The 18,564-nt window shown below is 41.0% G+C and overlaps 1 protein-coding gene across 2 annotated transcripts; it reads left to right on the plus strand.

Moving 5' to 3' along the window:
* The first annotated feature begins 2,146 nt into the window (after positions 1 to 2,146).
* On the plus strand, positions 2,147 to 17,920 carry LOC117002901 (P2R1A-PPP2R2A-interacting phosphatase regulator 1). 2 transcript variants are annotated; one of them, XM_033072440.2, is made up of 10 exons: positions 2,147 to 2,310; positions 5,605 to 5,683; positions 9,517 to 9,573; positions 11,636 to 11,679; positions 11,759 to 11,813; positions 12,293 to 12,385; positions 12,836 to 12,924; positions 13,563 to 13,624; positions 14,583 to 14,679; positions 15,820 to 17,920. In XM_033072440.2, the coding sequence occupies exons 1-10, from the start codon at positions 2,156 to 2,158 to the stop codon at positions 15,977 to 15,979; spliced, it is 891 nt and encodes a 296-aa protein (XP_032928331.1). In that variant the 5' UTR covers positions 2,147 to 2,155; the 3' UTR covers positions 15,980 to 17,920. The 2 variants fall into 2 exon arrangements, with proteins under 2 accessions (XP_032928331.1, XP_032928330.1); XM_033072439.2 differs by having other exon boundaries at positions 2,149 to 2,310; positions 13,560 to 13,624.
* The last annotated feature ends 644 nt before the right edge of the window (positions 17,921 to 18,564 follow it).

Raw genomic sequence — 18,564 nt, forward strand, 5'->3', positions numbered from 1 at the left:
TTTGCAACTGGGAAAGGAATATACCATTAATCTCCTTTCACTGCCACCATTCTCTGGAAGCAATATGACATTTTTACAGAACCTGCACCATTCTCCTTGTCTAGTGCTTCAGCACAAGCATTTCACAGCTTGGAATAGCTTCCATGCCTTCATTTTCCATGGGTAAAATTGCCTAAAAGGCAATTCAGGTGAAAGTTCCTAGCAAAACTTCTAGCTCTGAGTGGAAATCTACTCAAAAATATGCCGGTTCTCTTAATACAAAAGCCACCTGCAGGATCTGACTACAGCACTAAAGTATGTAAATTTTGCTATTTATTTTTGTTGTGGAGTTATTATATTTTGTCCTTGCTGCTAAGGGCAGCAAACACCTTCAAATGCCATGTACCAGGATACTGTTAAGGAAAAAGGCAGCAATGTCCAAAATGTGGCAGAGAGCTCAAAAACAACTGCTTCATGCCCTCAAATTTTTCAGTGCCAGGCACATCGTCCCACTCTCTGACCAGGATTTACTGTACCCAACAGAACTTTAATGGGAATATGTGTCCAAAAAAAAGTGGGGACTGTCAGGGTGACCCTCAAAGAGCTGAGGAGGGTAATGAGGCAAAGGTGAGATGCCTCTGGGACAGTTGTGCTGTGGAGCAGAATGATGGAAATGAGGAAATCACAAGTTGTTGAGTTAGATAAACAGCACCATGGCAAGAGGGGTTAAGAAAGGAGAGAATGTGTTAAACAGAGCTTGGGAGACACAAGTGAAGGATGAATATTCATAGAGAATGAGATAAGTGAGTACAGTGATACATAGGGACTGGTGGCCATGAAGTGAGTGATGATGTGGGGGATATTTTATAGTGCCAGGGAAATACCCCTGTGAGTGAAATAATCACAGCCACTGTCACAAAATGTCATCAGCCCTAGGTAAATCAGTAAGCATGGAGCCCATGGAAAAATGTTTTAGCTCTCTATAATCTGCTCTCTTTCTCTGCTTATTTCTGTTCCTAAAGACTGCCTGAAACTCTCACTATAAACAGATGAAGAGCTGGAGCACCTCTCTTATGAGGAAGGGCTGAGACAATTGGGATTGTTCAACCTGGAGAAGAGAAGCTTCAAGGTGACCTAATTGTGGCCTTCCAGAACCTGAAGAAAATTGACAAGAGAGATGGAGAGAGATTATTTACAAGGGCCTGGATTGACAGGACAAGGAGGAATGGCTTCAAATCAAAAGCCAGTGGGTTTAGATTGGATATTAGGAGGAAATTCTCCCCTATGAGGGTGGTGAGCTCCTGGCACAGGTTCCCCAGAGAAGCTGTGGCTGCCCCTGGATCCCTGGAAGTGTCCAAGGCTGGGCTGAACAGGGCTTGGAGCACCCTAGGATAGTGTAAGATGTCCCTGCTCGTGGCAGGGGGGTGGATCAAAATGGTTTTTAATGTCCCTTCCAATCCAAACCATTCCATGACTCTACGGAAAATGCCCTGTTAAGGCAAACCAGATTCCCATTTCCCAAGGGTTAGGATCTCAGCACTGTCCACCAGCCAGCATGGCATCGACCTTCCAACCATTTCACCACAACCTCATCTAGGTGTAAACTAGGCCCACATGTAGCTACTATTTTGAAAACGTTTGGTTTTATTCTTTATTCCTGGATCTCTCTGGGAGAGGACAATCCACTGGTATTTCTGCAAGCGACAACAGCTCGGTATGAACTCAGAGGCGATATTTTCACTAGGTAGCGATCAGCACTGTGGCCTTCAGTGAGAGAGCTGTGGAGAACGAGCACACCCGGACACCTCAGTGTGCCAGAGCTGTGCACAACGAGCACATTTGGACACCTCAGTGTGGCAGAGCTGTGGAGAACGAGCACATTTAGACACCTCAGATCTACCAGAGCTGTGGAGAACGAGCACACCCGCACCCCTCAGCCGGCCGGAGCAGTGCCCGAGCGGCCCGGCCGGAGCGCTGCGCCTGCGCCCTGCGCCCGGGCCCGCCTGCGCTGGGGCCGGGCGGGGAGAGCGGCCCGGGGCCCGCGGGGGCTGCGGGGATCAGCGGGAGCAGCGGGCACGGGCCGCCCCCGGAGCCCCGGGATGCGGCTTCGCTGCTGCGGCAGCCCCCCCGCCTGCGGGTTCGGCAGGGCCGGGGCAGCGGCGGCCTGAGGCCGCGGATGGGCGGAGCGGGAGGAGCCGGAGCCGCCGCCGCCGCGATGGCTCAGGAGAAGATGGAGCTGGACCTGGAGCTGCCGCCGGGGAGCGCCGCGGCCCCGGGCGACGGCGGCGGCCTGAGGCGGTCGAACAGCGCCCCGCTCATCCACGGGCTCAGGTGAGGGGCCCGGGGCGCGCCCGGCCCGGCCCGGCCGTGCGGGGGCTCCGGGGATGCTCCGCGGCGCCACGGGGAAAAGTCGACTCCTGAACGCTGTCCCAGGCTGGGAGGGATTTAGGGAACATATCCTGTTCCCTCCCTGTGTGAGGGGTGCGAGGGAGCCCGGGAAGACGGGCTTCGGTTTTACTGAAACGCTTTGTTTTCACCAAGGTCTGCTGTGTTGCAGAGAAACACCGTCCGCAACGTCAGAGTTGTGGCTGTTCTTACACATCGAATAACAATCGCGGTGATTTCTGTAATGGATCAAGTCTGAACGAAATAAATCACTGCTGTGGGTGTGATTGCAACAGTAAATGCTTTCGGAATAATCAGGCAAATTTGGTCAGGAGGGTCATTTCACGGGACCTTGACGTAAGTTTTACATTTAGCGTAAAACAGTGTGTCAGGTGCCCAGGAATTTTCCTGGGCGATACTAATTTCTGTAGAATGCATTACTGGGAGGAATACAATGTGTTGTGTAGACAGTTGTGCTTGGATGTTGCCACAGCCCGTGGCAGGTCTGTTTGGATGTTTGCCAGGTCTGGTTGTCTTCAGCCGACAGGACAGAAAGTGGCAGTGGCAGGCAAGGGGCAGGTGAAAGCTTTCAGACAGGTAGGGTTTCTTGTACGGTTTGTTTGGGTAAACAACCCAAAAGGCTGTTTCTTTTCTCCTCTGGACTGTTGAGGAGTTGGGAGATGCCCCATCTGCTACATGGTGTGGCTTCCATCCAACTCTCAGTGGTCCATGAGCTGCTGTTAGTGGTGTGTCTGCATTTTGGGAGAGCATATTGACAGTAAGTTTCATAAACTATAGCATATTACAGGATAAGTACTTCCTGGTGGATTGATTTTTTCCCTTTCTGTTTCTGTAAGAAACTGGATGTCAAGTGATGAACAAATCTCACATACCTCTTTTACCAAAATGGTTAACAGTGTCTGACAGTTCAGACAAAATACCACTTCTTGCCTATTCCATCCTGATTTAATGTTAACTGAATGCAATTTTGATTCTTTTACATAATCACAATGGAACTACTCCATTTCACATTTTAATGCAGTATGGATGGTTGTATATGGAAGCTCTCCCCTGGGAGGTTTCTGAGCAGGTGATCTAATTGTGTAACTGAGACAAGACGTTTTTATAATCTCAGCCTTTTGTAAATTGGAAACTCTAAGACCCTTGACTCTTAAAAAAAAGAAAAAAAAAACCCAACAAAAAAACAAACAAATTATTTAGTGCAGGGTTTGGGCAGATAGAAGGGTAAGGCCTGAGGTCTTGCCTTGACACTGTGCATACACTATGGGTTAGGTGTTCATACAAATAAAACTGAATGCCATTGAACTAATCTGAGGTGGTTGCCGTGGTTTGCCTGTTAGTTTGGAATTTTCCAGCAGAATACTGTTTTTGCAAGATTGCAGCTCTTGGCAAGAAACTTCAGTTTTTCCCAGAATGGCTTTGTTGGGTAAACTGAAACAAAAGCTCTTGCTCTTACACAGCTTGCCTTTTCTCCTCTGCCTCCCATTTTGACTTCTTCATTTTTAGTAAGAACTTGGAAAAAGAGTTGCCACAGATCCAGAGAACAGTTATATGCTTAATATATAAGTATTTTAGATCACAAAAGTTATATTTCACAGAACTTTTAACTCTTGTTTTTGTGCCAAATAAAATTGATTTTTAATGGGAACTGTAGTTTTCTGTGAAAAGTAAGTCTGAGGTCTGACCAGTTCTGGTATTTTTGCAGGGGAGATTAAAGACAGGATTATTTGTAGGTCTTTTTTCTCTCTGCTAGTTAGCACTGACTACTGGACTCAGGCTATGGTAAAGTGGGACAGGATTGTTCCAACCTGTTTTCTTGACTCAGACCCTGGATTTCAGGATGTGCTGTTTGTCTTGTGTTTGCATGCCAACCAGTACATCTACTCTGAAAAGAATTGTGGCTCTTGGCCTCAGCCAAAACTCATCTCTAAACATCATGTCATGGATCCCTCCAATTTCTCCTCTTCCACCTCTGTCAAATAGCAGCTGTTTGATCTCTCGTGGGTGTGAGCTGAGTGAAACTTCTTGGAAAATTGTAAACCATGTCTGGTCCTATGTACTTGACATTTTGGAGGAGAGTCTATGCATTTTTCTTGGCAGAAAGTACACTGCTTATGCCAATTGCTGTTGGCTTTTATTTCACAGTATAAGCTTTATTTGTTTTGTATTTACAGCTACATAAAAGCTGTCTAAAACTTATGTGTGTATCTGGTGTGTTATAAACTAGAGGATTCTGACAGTGGTGTTTCATGAAAGTGCAGTAGGATTATCAGTGCTTACAGCAAGGTAGTGCTGTTGGTCAGGTTAGTTTTAAAGAAATTGCATTTGTGGGGGGCTTTAGTTCATCCCAAGTTAGCAGCCAAGAAAAAAAATAAAAAGAGATACAATGTGAATTCTTGTAATTCATATCTAATTACAGTCTTACATTTGGATTTGTTTACCTGTGAAGTTCCTCACTGATTTTTGGGTGTGGGGATTGTAGGGTTGTGGCTCAACATTTTTTTTTCTAGTGACCATAAAATTTAGTTTATTTCTCCAGTCATATTTATGAAGTGCTGATCATTGACTGTTGATAACACTGGTGATGACATGACCAGTAAAACTTGCTTTAGGAATCAATAGAACTAAAATTGCCTTAAGAAAGAAGTTCATTTTGTGTAAAAGAAATAATCCTATATTCCTATATCCTATAATTCAATGGATATGCTCCTGTGGGGCCTTAAAAACTGGGTTTGCTGTAAGTTAAATTAAACTTTTCCTGTAAAAATATTCAGAACATATTAAATGTTTGTAGTGATAAGATTTATCAAGATGCTGTATTTTTAAATTCTGTTTTATCTGTGGGATCAAGGCTGATTTCAGTTACTGCTTACAAGCCATTTATATATTTGTTGTGTTTAATGACATTTGAAGCAATATACAAGCAGCAGCCATTCCAAACATAATAAATCCCCACAGTCTAAACAATTATTCAATTATTCCAAAGACACCAAATGATTAATTGAAATCATTAATTGAAGTAGCTGGGAATTGGAGGATGAATAAGTTGATTTGCACTCTCTGCCAGCGAGCTCAAAGAGTTCTTAGCTACCTGTCTCTGGAGTGCTTTGTCTCGACAGGAGAGCTGTCACAGCAGTTGAAACTGAGCTGATATGAAGAGGTGCTTTTTTTGCTGGGAAGGAAATGGCTTTTGCATTTGACAAGTGTTTCTTTTTGCAGTGATAACTCCCAGGTGTTCCAGGGCAGCGTCCTGCGCACCCGCAGGAACAGCACCACCGTCATGAACCGGCACAGCCTGGTAAGAAAACTCCTGCACCAAGCCCAGCAGCTGCCAAGCACAAGTGTGCAAACAGGAATCAACAAAATTAGATTGCAGTCTGTGAAACTAATACCACATTGCTTTCAGAAACAAGGCTCTAGACCGTGACATTAATGTGCTGTAGCTATAATGAAAAGTTACTCACAGATCATTTGGCTTGGAGAATGCTTGTATTTCATTGTGATCATTACTTTGCTTGTAAAATAGGTGTTCTAAGGTAGAGTAAGAAAGGTGGCTTGCTAAGAAAACTAATTATGTAACTGTATTATTAACAGTAATCAATGTCCTAAATGATTTCTGATGCTTAAGAAGGAAGTGCAGACAAATACTTCAGCAAAGGTTGCATCTGTAACAGAACCAAGATAGTTTTATTTAAAAAAGATTGGTAGAAAAGCCTTTCTCCTGCTGGCATAAAAAAACTGAAAGAAAGTGTTATGGTCAAGGTTTCTCAATCAAGTCTCTTTCTTCATATTTTTAGGGCGGCAGCTTAGTGTAAATCTGGTTGTGCTTGTGGTCAGGCAAAAGCTCAGTTTATTGTGTTTACCCCTGAAGATCCTCAGTTGTTGGGCTAAAAAGATGCTAATTCAGGCTGCCTTACCCAGAACTTACTGGGAAGCTGGAGCTAATTCACTGATGGACAGCTCTTCTGCCTGCCCCTCATAAATGTTGCAGTCTCCTGGACTTAACCAGTGTTTCCATCTTCATGGGATGATGTTTCTAACCATTCCCCTCACACTAATGTTATCCTTCTCCACTCCCAGCTGATCAGATGCTGACAAAATACATGAAATTTTACTTGCACTAAGAATCAAGTTCCCCACTGACTGGTAGATCAGTGCCTTTTCTACTTTGAAATGCTTCTTTGAGTTACCTGGGTTATGGTTCTGTTGAATATTGCAGGGAGGATGGAACTGGAAAGGATCTTAGAGATTCTCATCCTTCTGTGGTCTTAAAGCAAGATCATCCACAGATAAATGATTTTGTAATACAATTAAACTTTCAGCATCAAGGACCCTAACCAACCTTCCCTGGAATTCTTCCAATAGCAAAGAATTGCATTTAGTTTTATGATGTTAGAGATATCCTAAGGAGCTAGATCACATCTACTTTTGTAAATTAAATTTTACATAAGAAGGTAGTAAACTGTATTTCAAAACCCACTTCTTTGTATTTAAGAAAACTAATCCAAGTTTTACTGCACTGTAAGCTGTAAGAGGGTTAAAAGATTCAGTAACCAACTGAAACTTCTTTATTACAAGTATTGCAAGCACAGATTAAATTTTACATTTTGTTGAACTTTGTGGAAAAAAAGTGTGATGTTCCCTGTCAGGGGAACAATGGGAGTTGCTAAAATCTCTGTTAATTGGAGATTATACAACATCAACTCCATCAGTGCTGTCCCAGTTGCTCAGCTGAATTCCACAATCTGTTTTTGGGAGTAGCTTCTCCAAGTCTCAGACTTCAGCTGATTTATAATGATAACTGCAAGGGCAGTGGTGCCATTTGAGCTGAGGCTTGATCTGCAGTTTTCTGACACTACAAATTGCTAAGGAAGGGTAAACCAGGCTCACTATCTGCAGTTTATTTTCTTCCAGGAGATACCAGTGAGTAAATGTTTTGATGTTTTTTTGCTTTGTTTTGCATGGCTGAGGTTTTTGTTTTGTTGCCTAGGCAGAGCAGTTGGCTCTGTGGTTAGATATTTAGGTGCTATTTCAGCAGAAGTTGATGTTAAATTTTTTTCTATTTTTTTTTTAAGCTGGTAGTTTCCCTGCCTGGTTCAGTGTGGCCCCACAGGTGGCTGTGCTGGCAGGAGGCAGAGGGCACTGCAGGGCAGGGCAGAGCACTGGGACAGCCCCTGCTCACCTGGCTCCTGCCAGCCTGGCACTGCTGAGACTGTACCTGCACTGGAACACAGTATCTGACACACTGGAGTAGGGGGGAAGGTGTTTCCCTTCCCTGTCGAAGTCCAATGATTTGTAATGTTTTTATTAATCTTTTTTTCCTCTCTTAAAACATTGGAGATTGGAACAGCATAATTTTAATAAATGGGTTCAGTTTAGCAAGTATCCTTTGAAAGAGACAGAGGTTTCTTTTCATAAGAATTAAATTAAAATATGCAAACAGAGCAAAAGTGAGTTTTACACACTGACAAAGCAATGATGCTGACTTGTTGGAAGCAAGATGTAGGATCCTCAGGGCTGTTGGTGCATCAGACCCTGCAGAGGAATACTTAATTGTCTTTTTATACTTTTTGTTTTATACTGCAAGCCACTGTTTTTGTACACATTCTGTAAGTGTCAAATCTTAAAGTATGTGGATCACAGTCATAAAATTAGAATATAATGAGTGGAACAAATGCATTTCTACTGTGGAATGACAGAGTGAATAGGCAGGAATGCACTATTGTCCAAATCCTTTTCTCTGTGTGAGAATCAAGGTCAACTCAAGGTCTGCATTGGCTGGTGCAGCTTGGAGGAATTTTTATTAGGTGCACAGGATTTTTGGGAACCCAGTATTATAGTAAAGCTGAACTAAACTGAACTTTAAAAGTAGCAAATCAAGATCTTATAGCTGTTAGACTTTAGTATTATATATTAGGATGACTAAATTCTGGCACAAACGTTAGTCATCCTCTGGGTGAGCCTGATAGGCTGAATTCTTTTGTGAGATCAGGGTGTGATGTCTTTGTGTTTGTTTTTTTTGGAAGGAGGGTTCTGGATCTATGAAGCATTAATATTCTGTATTAACCTACCCTGTCAGGCAGCAAAATCCTTGTATTCTCTGTGACACTTCTAAGAAGATGGTGCAGTAACAGTTAACTGAATGTTTGTTAGTTCTCCAGCTTCAGCATGATGAAGAGCTCCAGTAATGTTTTGTGAAGCAGATGAAGCCTTATAATGAATGAAGTATAAAAACACCTATATTAATGCTAGCCTTACTTGCTGAACACATCCATTTTGCAAAGACACCTTATTTTTTGGAAGGATTTTCATCTTACAGAGAAGTTAAACCTCTATTCAAGGCTTTGGTTTAGAATTTTTGTTCCCTGAATAGCTATGACATAAATCAACTGAGGGTTGACAATGTGAGGGATGGGAAATATATGAAAAAAACCTATATTTTGAGAAAATAATCACTTTAAATTACTCGGTTTTGGATGTGCAGTTTTAGATCATAGCATTCCAGTGAGACCTTGATGCAAAACTGTCAACATTAACAGAAGACCATTTTTAGTGACGTCTTCTCTGATTTCACCCAAATTGGTGAAGCTCTTGAGAAACCATAAAGAAAGTGTTTAACTCTTTGTTAGCCTTCTAATAGCTGATTTTTTTCACCTGTCAAAATACTCATTTATAGGCAGACAGCAATCCAGGAACCTTTTTGTACAATGCATCGAATTTTTAAAGGATCTATTGGGGAGCTTTCTGGATCACTTAAATGAAAATAAATATTCTGAATCACATAAAGGAAAATATTTATGCCAACATATATACTGGGGGTGACAGTGTGCTGGTGAAAAGCAGCTCCATTCTGTGGGGAAAGCTGTCAGTTCTAGTTGCCTGGAAATGGAATGGAAGCCAGGCTGATACCAATTAGCATCTGTGAGCCTACAAAGCAGCATAATGTGGAAATACACATTAACATGTTCTTGCAAGTAAGTAATGTAGGTTAGATATACACTGAGAATGTTATAAGTGATTTTTTTTTTTAAATTAGGTTATTTTTAGTTTGAGGCAACACCACTAACATTTCTGTGGCACCTTTCCCTGCCTTCTGCTGGCCTTTCAGTTGTATGTGACTTTGTTTTGCAGTTTGTGCCATCGTCTCCTATCCGTATTCCTAGCAGCCGTCTTCATCAAATCAAACAAGTAAGCACAGATTCTTCTAAATGAGTTTTTTATAGGTGCTTGGGTTTTTTTGCAGCCAATGTTTAATGTCCTTCAACTGGCTGGATTTTATTTTCACACTGCCTGCCCAGTTCTACGTTTCATGAAGCAAAATGCATCTTACAGCAGGGAGAAGATTTGAGCAGAGAGAGGATTCTTAAAATGGACATTTTAGAAAGGAAACCTTTAATGTAAACCCTTAGGGTAAAGTTTCACCAAGTTTTTGGCAGCAGTGCCAGCATAAATATTCGGGGCCAATAACAAAGTGTTCCTTAACTTGTGTTGGCACAAGACTTTTGTGCAGCCAGAAAATGAGCAGGATAAGGAAGCACTCTGGCTGAAAAATAGTCTGTACTCTTCTGGCTGGGCTATTTTTCATCTGTATAATTTTCTTATCCAGATCCCTGTACTTGTGCTGTCACAGCAGGAACGGAGGGGGAAGGGCAGCAGAGCAAACACTCGGGAAGGGGGGTGGTGTGGGGAATATCTGAGCAGGCTCAAATAGCTCTGCTCCCAGCCAGCACACCGCAGGCTGAACACTCCAGCTTTAAAATCAACAAACTCAAACTCCTGTGTCTCCTTCATTTTATATCTCCACTTTTTGACAGTAGAATGGTTATAAAATTGGCTTGAAGATGCTTAATTTTTTGAATATTTTTTTTTAGCTGGCTAGTTTTCAATAGATAGGCTTAATTTTTACAGGGTCAAAAGTTAAGAAAACAATTTAATGCTTCAGACAGCATTTTTAGAGTATGGTGGTGCCTGAGTGGTGGAAGGCACTTCTGCTTCCTACCTCGGTTATTTAAGGTAGTTGCACAGTAATCCTGAAGAAAATAACTGCTTGCTTTCATTATGTAAATAATTTACTGGCTTAAATAGACTCTGAAGTACTTGGGTCAGTTGTACAGCTCTTTTTATCAATATAAAAAAGCTTAGGAATAATATGTAAATATCATGGAATCATAAATTAGTTTGGGTTGAAAGGGACCTTTAAAGGTCATCTGGTCCAACCCTCCTGCAGTGAGCAGGGAGATATTTAATGAGAAATATGCTGAGAGCAAAGGAATGAACTCTTGTGGGTCTGCTCTATTATCTGAAGTAAAATTTGATAATTCAGTCTTCTGGAAAAGGCTCCTGCATTCATGTTTGTGTCATCCATTTATTAAAGCAAACAGTAATTTTCTAAGTGAGCATTAGATCCACAAGTTGGAATTAATTCCATGTCCTGTATACTCATTGAGAGCCTGCAATATTTACTTCTAATCTCTTTCAAATCTGAGCAAATTATCACACAGGTGAAGAAGTTAGACTCTTCCTACTTATGATGAGGATTGTGAAGATGTTTAGTTGAACTTTTACTCTTGAATTAGGGAACCTATTCATTCACTGAACAAACTGGGTAGCATTCAGTTAATTTTAAGGAATGGTGTCTGCCTAAGAGGAGATTGAGTCATGTTTGTACTTGGTGTTAATGTTTAGTTTAATTTTACATATTCGATCCATTTTAATAATATTTTATGGAGTTTTTTTTAGAAAAAAACCTCACTGAATCCTGAATTCATTGTGTGCAATGCAGTGTATTGCAAATGAGATGCTGACAAGTGTCTAGTTAGTCACTAACCCATAGAGTAAGGTAAGAACCCAGCCATGTTTTTGAGGTTTATCTGTGCTAGTGTCCCCTTTGTAAAATTATATTACTCAAGACTGCATAAAGATGCTCTGGCATGTGCAGAATTTCTGGTTCATACTATCATTATTCAGTTTTGTAGCTACCTCTTGGTTAGTAATGAAAATAAAGCTGCTTGGGAAACCACCAGCTCACATAAGCACTTCTTACATGATGGTCTCTCCTGCTACATTTTCTTTCTCATCCTCTCCTCCTCACTCCTTTCCATGGATGAGAACTTGAAATTATGTTGCTTAACCGAGCTGAATTAAATTTTCCACATGCCAAAGTGAAGTGAAACCACAGCTTTTCTGATTTGCTGGAAAAAAAAGTGGGGTTTTTTTTTTGACCTTACTTCTTCATGTGCTAATCTTTTAGGAAGAAGGAATGAATTTGCTGAACAGGGAAACCGTTCGAGAAAGGTGAGCACTAAGGCAGAGCAGCACAGTCACTACAGCTCTCTGCGGGCCCAGGACAACACATTTCTTTTCTTCTTTATAGAGAAGTGCAAGTAGCAATGCAGATGAGCCACTCATGGGAGGAGAGCTTGAGCCTGGTAATGCATTCATGCTTTAATTTGTGTTTCTATCATCAGTATCAGGACACTAGAGACTCTCTCATGTCGACATTTCCTTTGATAGTTTGACCTACAGTTAAGTTGCTGTATAGCACTGCTTTTGATCAGCAATTTTTCACACTAATGAGGTACAGAGCTATCAAATGATCAAGGTACATGTGGGTTCCTTGGGCTGAAGGAAATTGCATGGATGTCTGCCTATTCAAATTTTCTTCCATGTTCTGATACTCTCCATGTAATATTTAAGGGGTTGGGTGGTTGTTTTTTTTTGGTTTTTTTTTTTTGGTTTTGGTTTTTTTTTGGTTTTTTGGGTTTTTTTTTTTTGTTAAGAATAAGCTTGTAAATGGCTGCCTAAAAATTGTTGATATGATGGAGGATAACTTTGGGATTTCACACCGATCAGTCCTTTTCTTGTTAAGGTACCTGGTTGTAAGATTAATTATGTGTACTGTTTACAGAGTGACAATGATTTTGAAAAATCACTATCACCAAAGCAAGTAGACTTTGTTCCAGTTTCTCCAGCTCCTTCACCTACACGAGGCATAGGGAAGGTGAGCAAAATGTGGTAATAATGGTTTTATCTTAAGTAGAGCTAAATAAATTCAACCAAATTAGTAGCAAAAGATTAAGCCACCTGCTCCTTTCTACCTCAGCTGCAAACAAGAAACTAGAGAGTAAATAAAACCCCCTAAAACCCCAAACCAGAAAATACCAGCTGCTCATCTTGTGGATGTGAATTTCTGTGGAGTGTTCAGCTGTTATGCTGTGGTTAATAAAAAACAAATAAGTCTGTTTAACTAGAGTACAGTGAAACAAATCTGCATGAAAATGGAATCTGTCCAATATAAATTTTTTTCTCAGTAGCAAAAAATTATTCTCAGCATACCCAGTGACTGGTTGCTGAATTTGATACTGGGTTGTTTATTTCTCTGCAGTTAAGCATCAATTGTTACCACATGGGAGTTATACAGTATTTGTAATAAATGCAATTTTCCTCTCAGCAATGTTTCTCACCATCTTTGCAAAGTCTGGTGAGCAGCAGTGGGTTGCCTCCAAGTCCCAGCCCAAGTCCAACAAGAAGATTTTCGAGGTATGTCACCAGATCGTATCAGTGATAGAAAATTGAAGTAGCTTGTTCATAGTAGGCATTTGAAATACCAGAGTTTGTTGTATCCATAATTGATTTCTGAGCACAAACACAACTTCATATACTCATGTAGGCTTCAGATTTTACAGTGTTGTAAAACATTTGTCAAAACACTCATGTCATAACATTGGGAAATGGGCTCCATTGTGGCATCTGTCTTCCCAGTGTAGGCTCTATATTGCTCTCATTCACATCTTTAGTAATTGAATTTTGAGGGAAAGAAAACACAAACAGATTTAGGGTTTGTTACTCCTTTGAGTGATGTGGGCATGCAATTAAATTTTACTAGGCCCTCACAGTTCAGCCTGTCAGCTGAGAAGTAGTCAGTGTCTGGATGAGAGCTTTTAGACTGCCCTAGTTGTGAAATAATGTAATTAAACATTTCCTGCTCAGTTCTTCTCTGTGCTCCCTGGCCTATGTTCAGAGGGAAGAAAAAGGACTTGTTTTGGATAAGCTGTTTTAATGCCTGTTTTCTTACTAGTTTCCACACAGTAGTTTGTTTTCTGAGTATCTTTTGATTCTTTTTTCAACCTTTCTCTTTTAATGGTGATCTCAGAGCAGCATTTGTCTTCTTTTAGCAGGAGAAGCCAGAGCCCAATTAACTGCATTCGACCAAGTGTTCTTGGATCAATGAAAAGAAAAGGTACAGTATTTAGGTTGGCAAATACAGTAGGCCAACTTGTTAGTTATATAATAATTCATATAGCTGTCTTCATAATTCTGTCCAGTTGGCTGGAACTTCAAAAGGGAACTAGAAACAGAACATATTAAATTAGGTTTTACTACTCCATAAAGCTTCTAATTCCATATAGCTAATAATTGTTTTGTTCTAATTCCTCCCCATTGCTGTGGTCATATAGATGTGATAAAAATCTGATGTAACCTGCTTAACAAAACAATAAATACAACTATTGGTATATTTAACTTAAAGAGAAAACTTTGAAAGTCCTGGTTAACTGAAGTACACATGTACTGTACCCAAAGCTGATGCACAGGCCTGGTTGGCACCTTGCAACTTTATTAGGAAATGTTTCTCTGTCTTTCTGCATTTTTCTTCAAGTTTAACTTCTGGAAATTTTATTGCACCTATTTTTATATCTTCAGGCTTCACCTTTGTTACAGAACACCTCTGGCTCTGAGACAACTTTTAAAACACTTTCATTGAGTTCAGTCATAGCCTATTCAAGCATGTGTCTATCCTCTCCTCTTCTAGAGTGTTTGGAAATCAAAGTCAATAGAAAAGTTTTGTGGTAATCCTGGAGCTTGTTCCTTTTTCTTATTTTCAGCTTCTCTGCTGTGGTGGAGCTGATCAGTGAACTGATAGCTGGATAAACCAAAACAAAAGGATTATTCTTCACTACTGAAGAATAAATATCTGATAGCTAAGCCTTAGTTAATTATTCACTAAACTGTACTGAAGCTTGGACAAAATGGTTCCAGGAAACAGAGAGTCTTTAAAATCTCAGCATCTAAATTCTATGTTCTGCATATGAAATATTGTGAGTTCAAACCTCTATTCTGTTTGCTCTGTAGAAGTACAATGGAAGTAGATTTTAGTTTAAATGAGTCATAATTTTTATCACCGGTATCTCTTCCCAAAGGTGTGACAGAGATGGAAGATCACCCAAAAAGATTATTCCAAGGATCCAGCAACATGCTAACCCCTGAGGCTGCACATCAGGCGGACCTTGGGGCATGGTAAATGCTGTGCTGTTTGTTGTCCCTTTCAGTAGAAGCATTACAAATATTTTCCTTTTTGTTTTCTTCCTAGCAGTGATAATGCTTGAAGTTTTTTGTGTTTGTTTTTGCCTTTTTCTAATAGAGATATCTCATAATGTTACAGCACTGAAATTATCACAGTAAACAGGCAGCAATGTTCCCTACAATTCTGCAGTTTCTAGGCCTGACTGATAATGTGGGGTGTTGAGCATTTTTAGGAAAAGACACCTCATGGATGATAGCTTTTGGAGGCTGACTCAAATTGCAATCAAATGTGAATGCTGATGCTTTTTGGGTGAATTGGATTTTTCTTATTTTCCCTTGTTCTGAGTCACAAAAGAACATGAGTCTGTCTGACCCTCCCTGGAGGGAGCTGGGAGGAGATAAAAAGTACTTTGTTAAAAATTGTAGTGATTGGGATTGGGATTGATAGCAAGGGATTTTGATCTGGTGTTTTAGTCAAAAGGTTAATCATACATAGGGTGTGCCTACACAACTGTCAAGGGTTGTTCAATGTATTTCTATCTTTTTGCCTCTCAGCTGATGTACTGAACTAATGCAGAAGCTTTGAGTAGCAATTGCAAAATAGATGTTTTAAAGGTACTTTAAAAACACATCTCTTTTGCACACCCTGTTTATGGTGGGGATAGTGTGGGTTCAATTGCTGCCTCTTGGTTTAGGAGATGGTAATTTTAAAAAATCACTTTGCTGCTATCACTGATGATAGATCAGCTGTAGTTATGAATTTATTTCCTGTGAAATATGTAGTACAATGAAAGATGAACAATTTATCATTGGCTCTCTTGGCAAAAAGGCCTGTGGCTATGCTGGCCCAGGGCTTTGAGGATGGAGTGAAGCTGGCTGTGGATTGTTCAGTCTGGAACTTCTGATCTGTGCCCCATTCCTGGGTGAGCAAAGGAGGAAATGGGCAGAGTGTCCTGTGTGAGTCTGGAAGTGACTGTGTGCGTAGCTGCAGCTGTATTTCAGCTCACAGGGCTTGCTGCTCCTTCAGAGATGGACCTGTGTGTTTAGAATGGCTTTGGGATGGTTTGGGCTGTTTTGGGCACTTCCTTGAGCCAGTGCCTCGTTTCTCACGCCCTGGTGCCGCTCTGTTTTCAGTCTGTCCTCACACGCCCTGGATGACAACAGGAGCAGTGCAGGCTCCTCCTGTGACTCCCCAGCTGAAGTTGGCACCAGCACAGACTCTCCAGTGTCACTGTCTGACTCCAGATCTCCGTTTTTGCCAGTGGATCTCATGGCCAAGTTACCAATGAACTGAGAAGCAGAATCCGCTGATGGACACCGGCAAACAGGCGAGACATCGCCCAGACTTTCTGTTGTGTGTAACCCATTCTGTTCCTCATAGGAACTTCCAGCAATGTCATTACTTCTAGGAAACTTCCAGAACAGTTCCTTGAGGAGGAATTCACCTTTCTAGTGATTTGTATGACATTTACTACAATACAGAAGCATTTGGGCTGCAGACACACTGGGTGCTCGCGTCAGTCAGCAGGTGCTGGTTTGCAGTGGATGTGATCTCCTTGGCATGAGTTACAGACACTGTACGTGTGTCCTGCTTGTGGAAGACCTGGCTTGCCAGCAGCCTGTGTCCTCCCTGCCTGTGGAGGAGCAGATAACTCACATTTGTCTTCAGCCTAAAACCAATGAAGCAGCTTACTAATTATTTCTATTCCCAGAGTGTTAGATATTTATATTTTTTTTCTTCTTCGTATAAAAGGGAGAATATTGCAGGGGAGAAATTGATTATTATTAATATTATTGTGTAATATTATGATTGGCTCTTAATCAATTCTGTGTTCCAGTGGATGTCAGAAAAGAACAAATTGGTGAATTTTCAAATTTATGTGTTGGATTCTATTCATGATCATGACTGCTATTGTGACTAAATCTAAATTAGGTGTGGAACGTCCTTCTGGGGTTTTGTATCTGGCGTTTGTTTCTTTTTCTTCCTCATTTAGATGATGTATAGAAGTGGTAGATGCTCTATTAAAGGCCTTTTAATAGGGAAATAGTGACAATATTTGGAACAATACATTAAATCCTGATATTTTAGTATTTAGTACTTCAGAAATACATTATTTTAAGTCAGTATTTGTCTTCATATATGACAGATACGGTGAGGAACCTTGAATGCCTTTTTACAGCCTGAGGCCATCAAACATATTTAATCTGTGTTTTATTTCCTGATGTTTCTTCCTCAGACAATGACATCAAGTCATTTCTGCTGTTGAAAACTTCAGATGCTGATTGGAAGCCTGGAATCTGGGAATCAGAGATGCTTGAGAAGTCAGTGTGTTGAGGCATGCTGATCTCAACTCTCAAATTCCCCAGCTAGGAGGAAGAATTTGCAGACCCCCTATGGACAGCTGTCTGGGATTGTGCAGTGCCACCCTCCTTGGGGTTGTGCAGCTGAACTCCCCCAGCTGAGTCCCTCTTTGTACATGTCTGTGTATCTGTGCTTTGTGGTTTCAAACCTTCTCTCCAGAGAGGTTAAGAATGGAGCAAAATGTTTTATTTTTAAACACTAAATCTTTGTAGTGTGTCATAAAGTGAGAAAAGTATGGAAACTTCCTCAAGTAGGAGGAAAACCTGTGCTGAACTCTGCTGTGAAAGATTCACATGGATGAAGTTTTGACTGACAGCAGCCATCAAAATGAGAAAGGGATGACTTGGAGTGCAAAGACCTGGCGACCTGAGGGCCAGTGACCCATTTCTGTGTGTCCTTATTGTAGAGAGAAAATAGAATGTATTTAATAGTCTGACTCTGTTCTAGTTAAGATACGACATGGTTTACTTCTGGTATCATTCCTCTTAAATTATTGTAATAATCACCCTGCTGGTTGCAGTCCCTCCCCCAGTGCAGCTGCCCTTTGTCCCTGAGCAGATGCACACGGGAGTGCTGGGCTCTGTTTGCTCTCTCTGCTGAGGCAAAGTTTGGCTTTGCAGTTTCAGGTTTGTGCCAAAGAGTTGCTGTGCATTCACTCTTCTGTGGTGAGAGCAAAACTCTTTTTTTTTTTTTTTTTTTTTAAATCTTGCTTATTTCTTAAGAATTAACCTCCTGGTGTCTCTTCCAGTCTTTGTTAGAAGACACATCAGTATAGGGGGGTTTAATAGCTGAGTGTGGGTCAACTTGTCTCTTTTCTGTTGAATATTTATGCTATTTTTCAAATAAGTGCCAATAAATGGAAAAATAAATGTGTTTTGCTGTTTCTGCACTTTTTTAGGTATCCATATTGTTTCCTTCTGGGATTAAATGCTTTCTTTTAAAATCAGAATATCTATTGTCATTTACTTGCACCCAGTCTAGTAACATGCAAGTAGGTATTAAAATCTGCAGCAGACTTACCTTGTTTTCCTCGTGCAATGCTGTCTTGCAGGTCTGTGACAACTCTAGGAACAAAGAAGAATAAACACAAACATTTTTGAGTACGAGTTACATGTTTATGTAATCTCGTTTATACCTGGAGGAGTTGTAGTGAAATAGTTGGGAAGAGAGAAGCTTCTGCTGGCTGGTGTGAAGTACTGAGGTCCTAATTCTTGGGAAGAAGTGGGGGAGTCTGTGGTTTGCTTTAATAGGGCAGTTAATCATAAAATTATCTAATGGGTTGGGTTGGGAGGTTTAAAAACCATCTCATCCCACCCCCTGCCATGGGCAGGGACACCTTCCACCAGACCAGGTGGCTCCAAGGCCCATCCAAGCTGGCCTTGAACAATTCCAGGGATGGAGAATCCACAACCTCTCTGGGTCAATCAATGCTGTTGGAGGAGAGTGAGGTAGTTATTTATCGGTATCTTTTCCTTTCCCTGCTTTTGCAAAGCAGAAATTGCATTGAAATTGTGGGA

Source organism: Catharus ustulatus, chromosome 14, assembly GCF_009819885.2.
Source record: "Catharus ustulatus isolate bCatUst1 chromosome 14, bCatUst1.pri.v2, whole genome shotgun sequence".
In the NCBI taxonomy this organism is placed as follows: domain Eukaryota; kingdom Metazoa; phylum Chordata; class Aves; order Passeriformes; family Turdidae; genus Catharus; species Catharus ustulatus.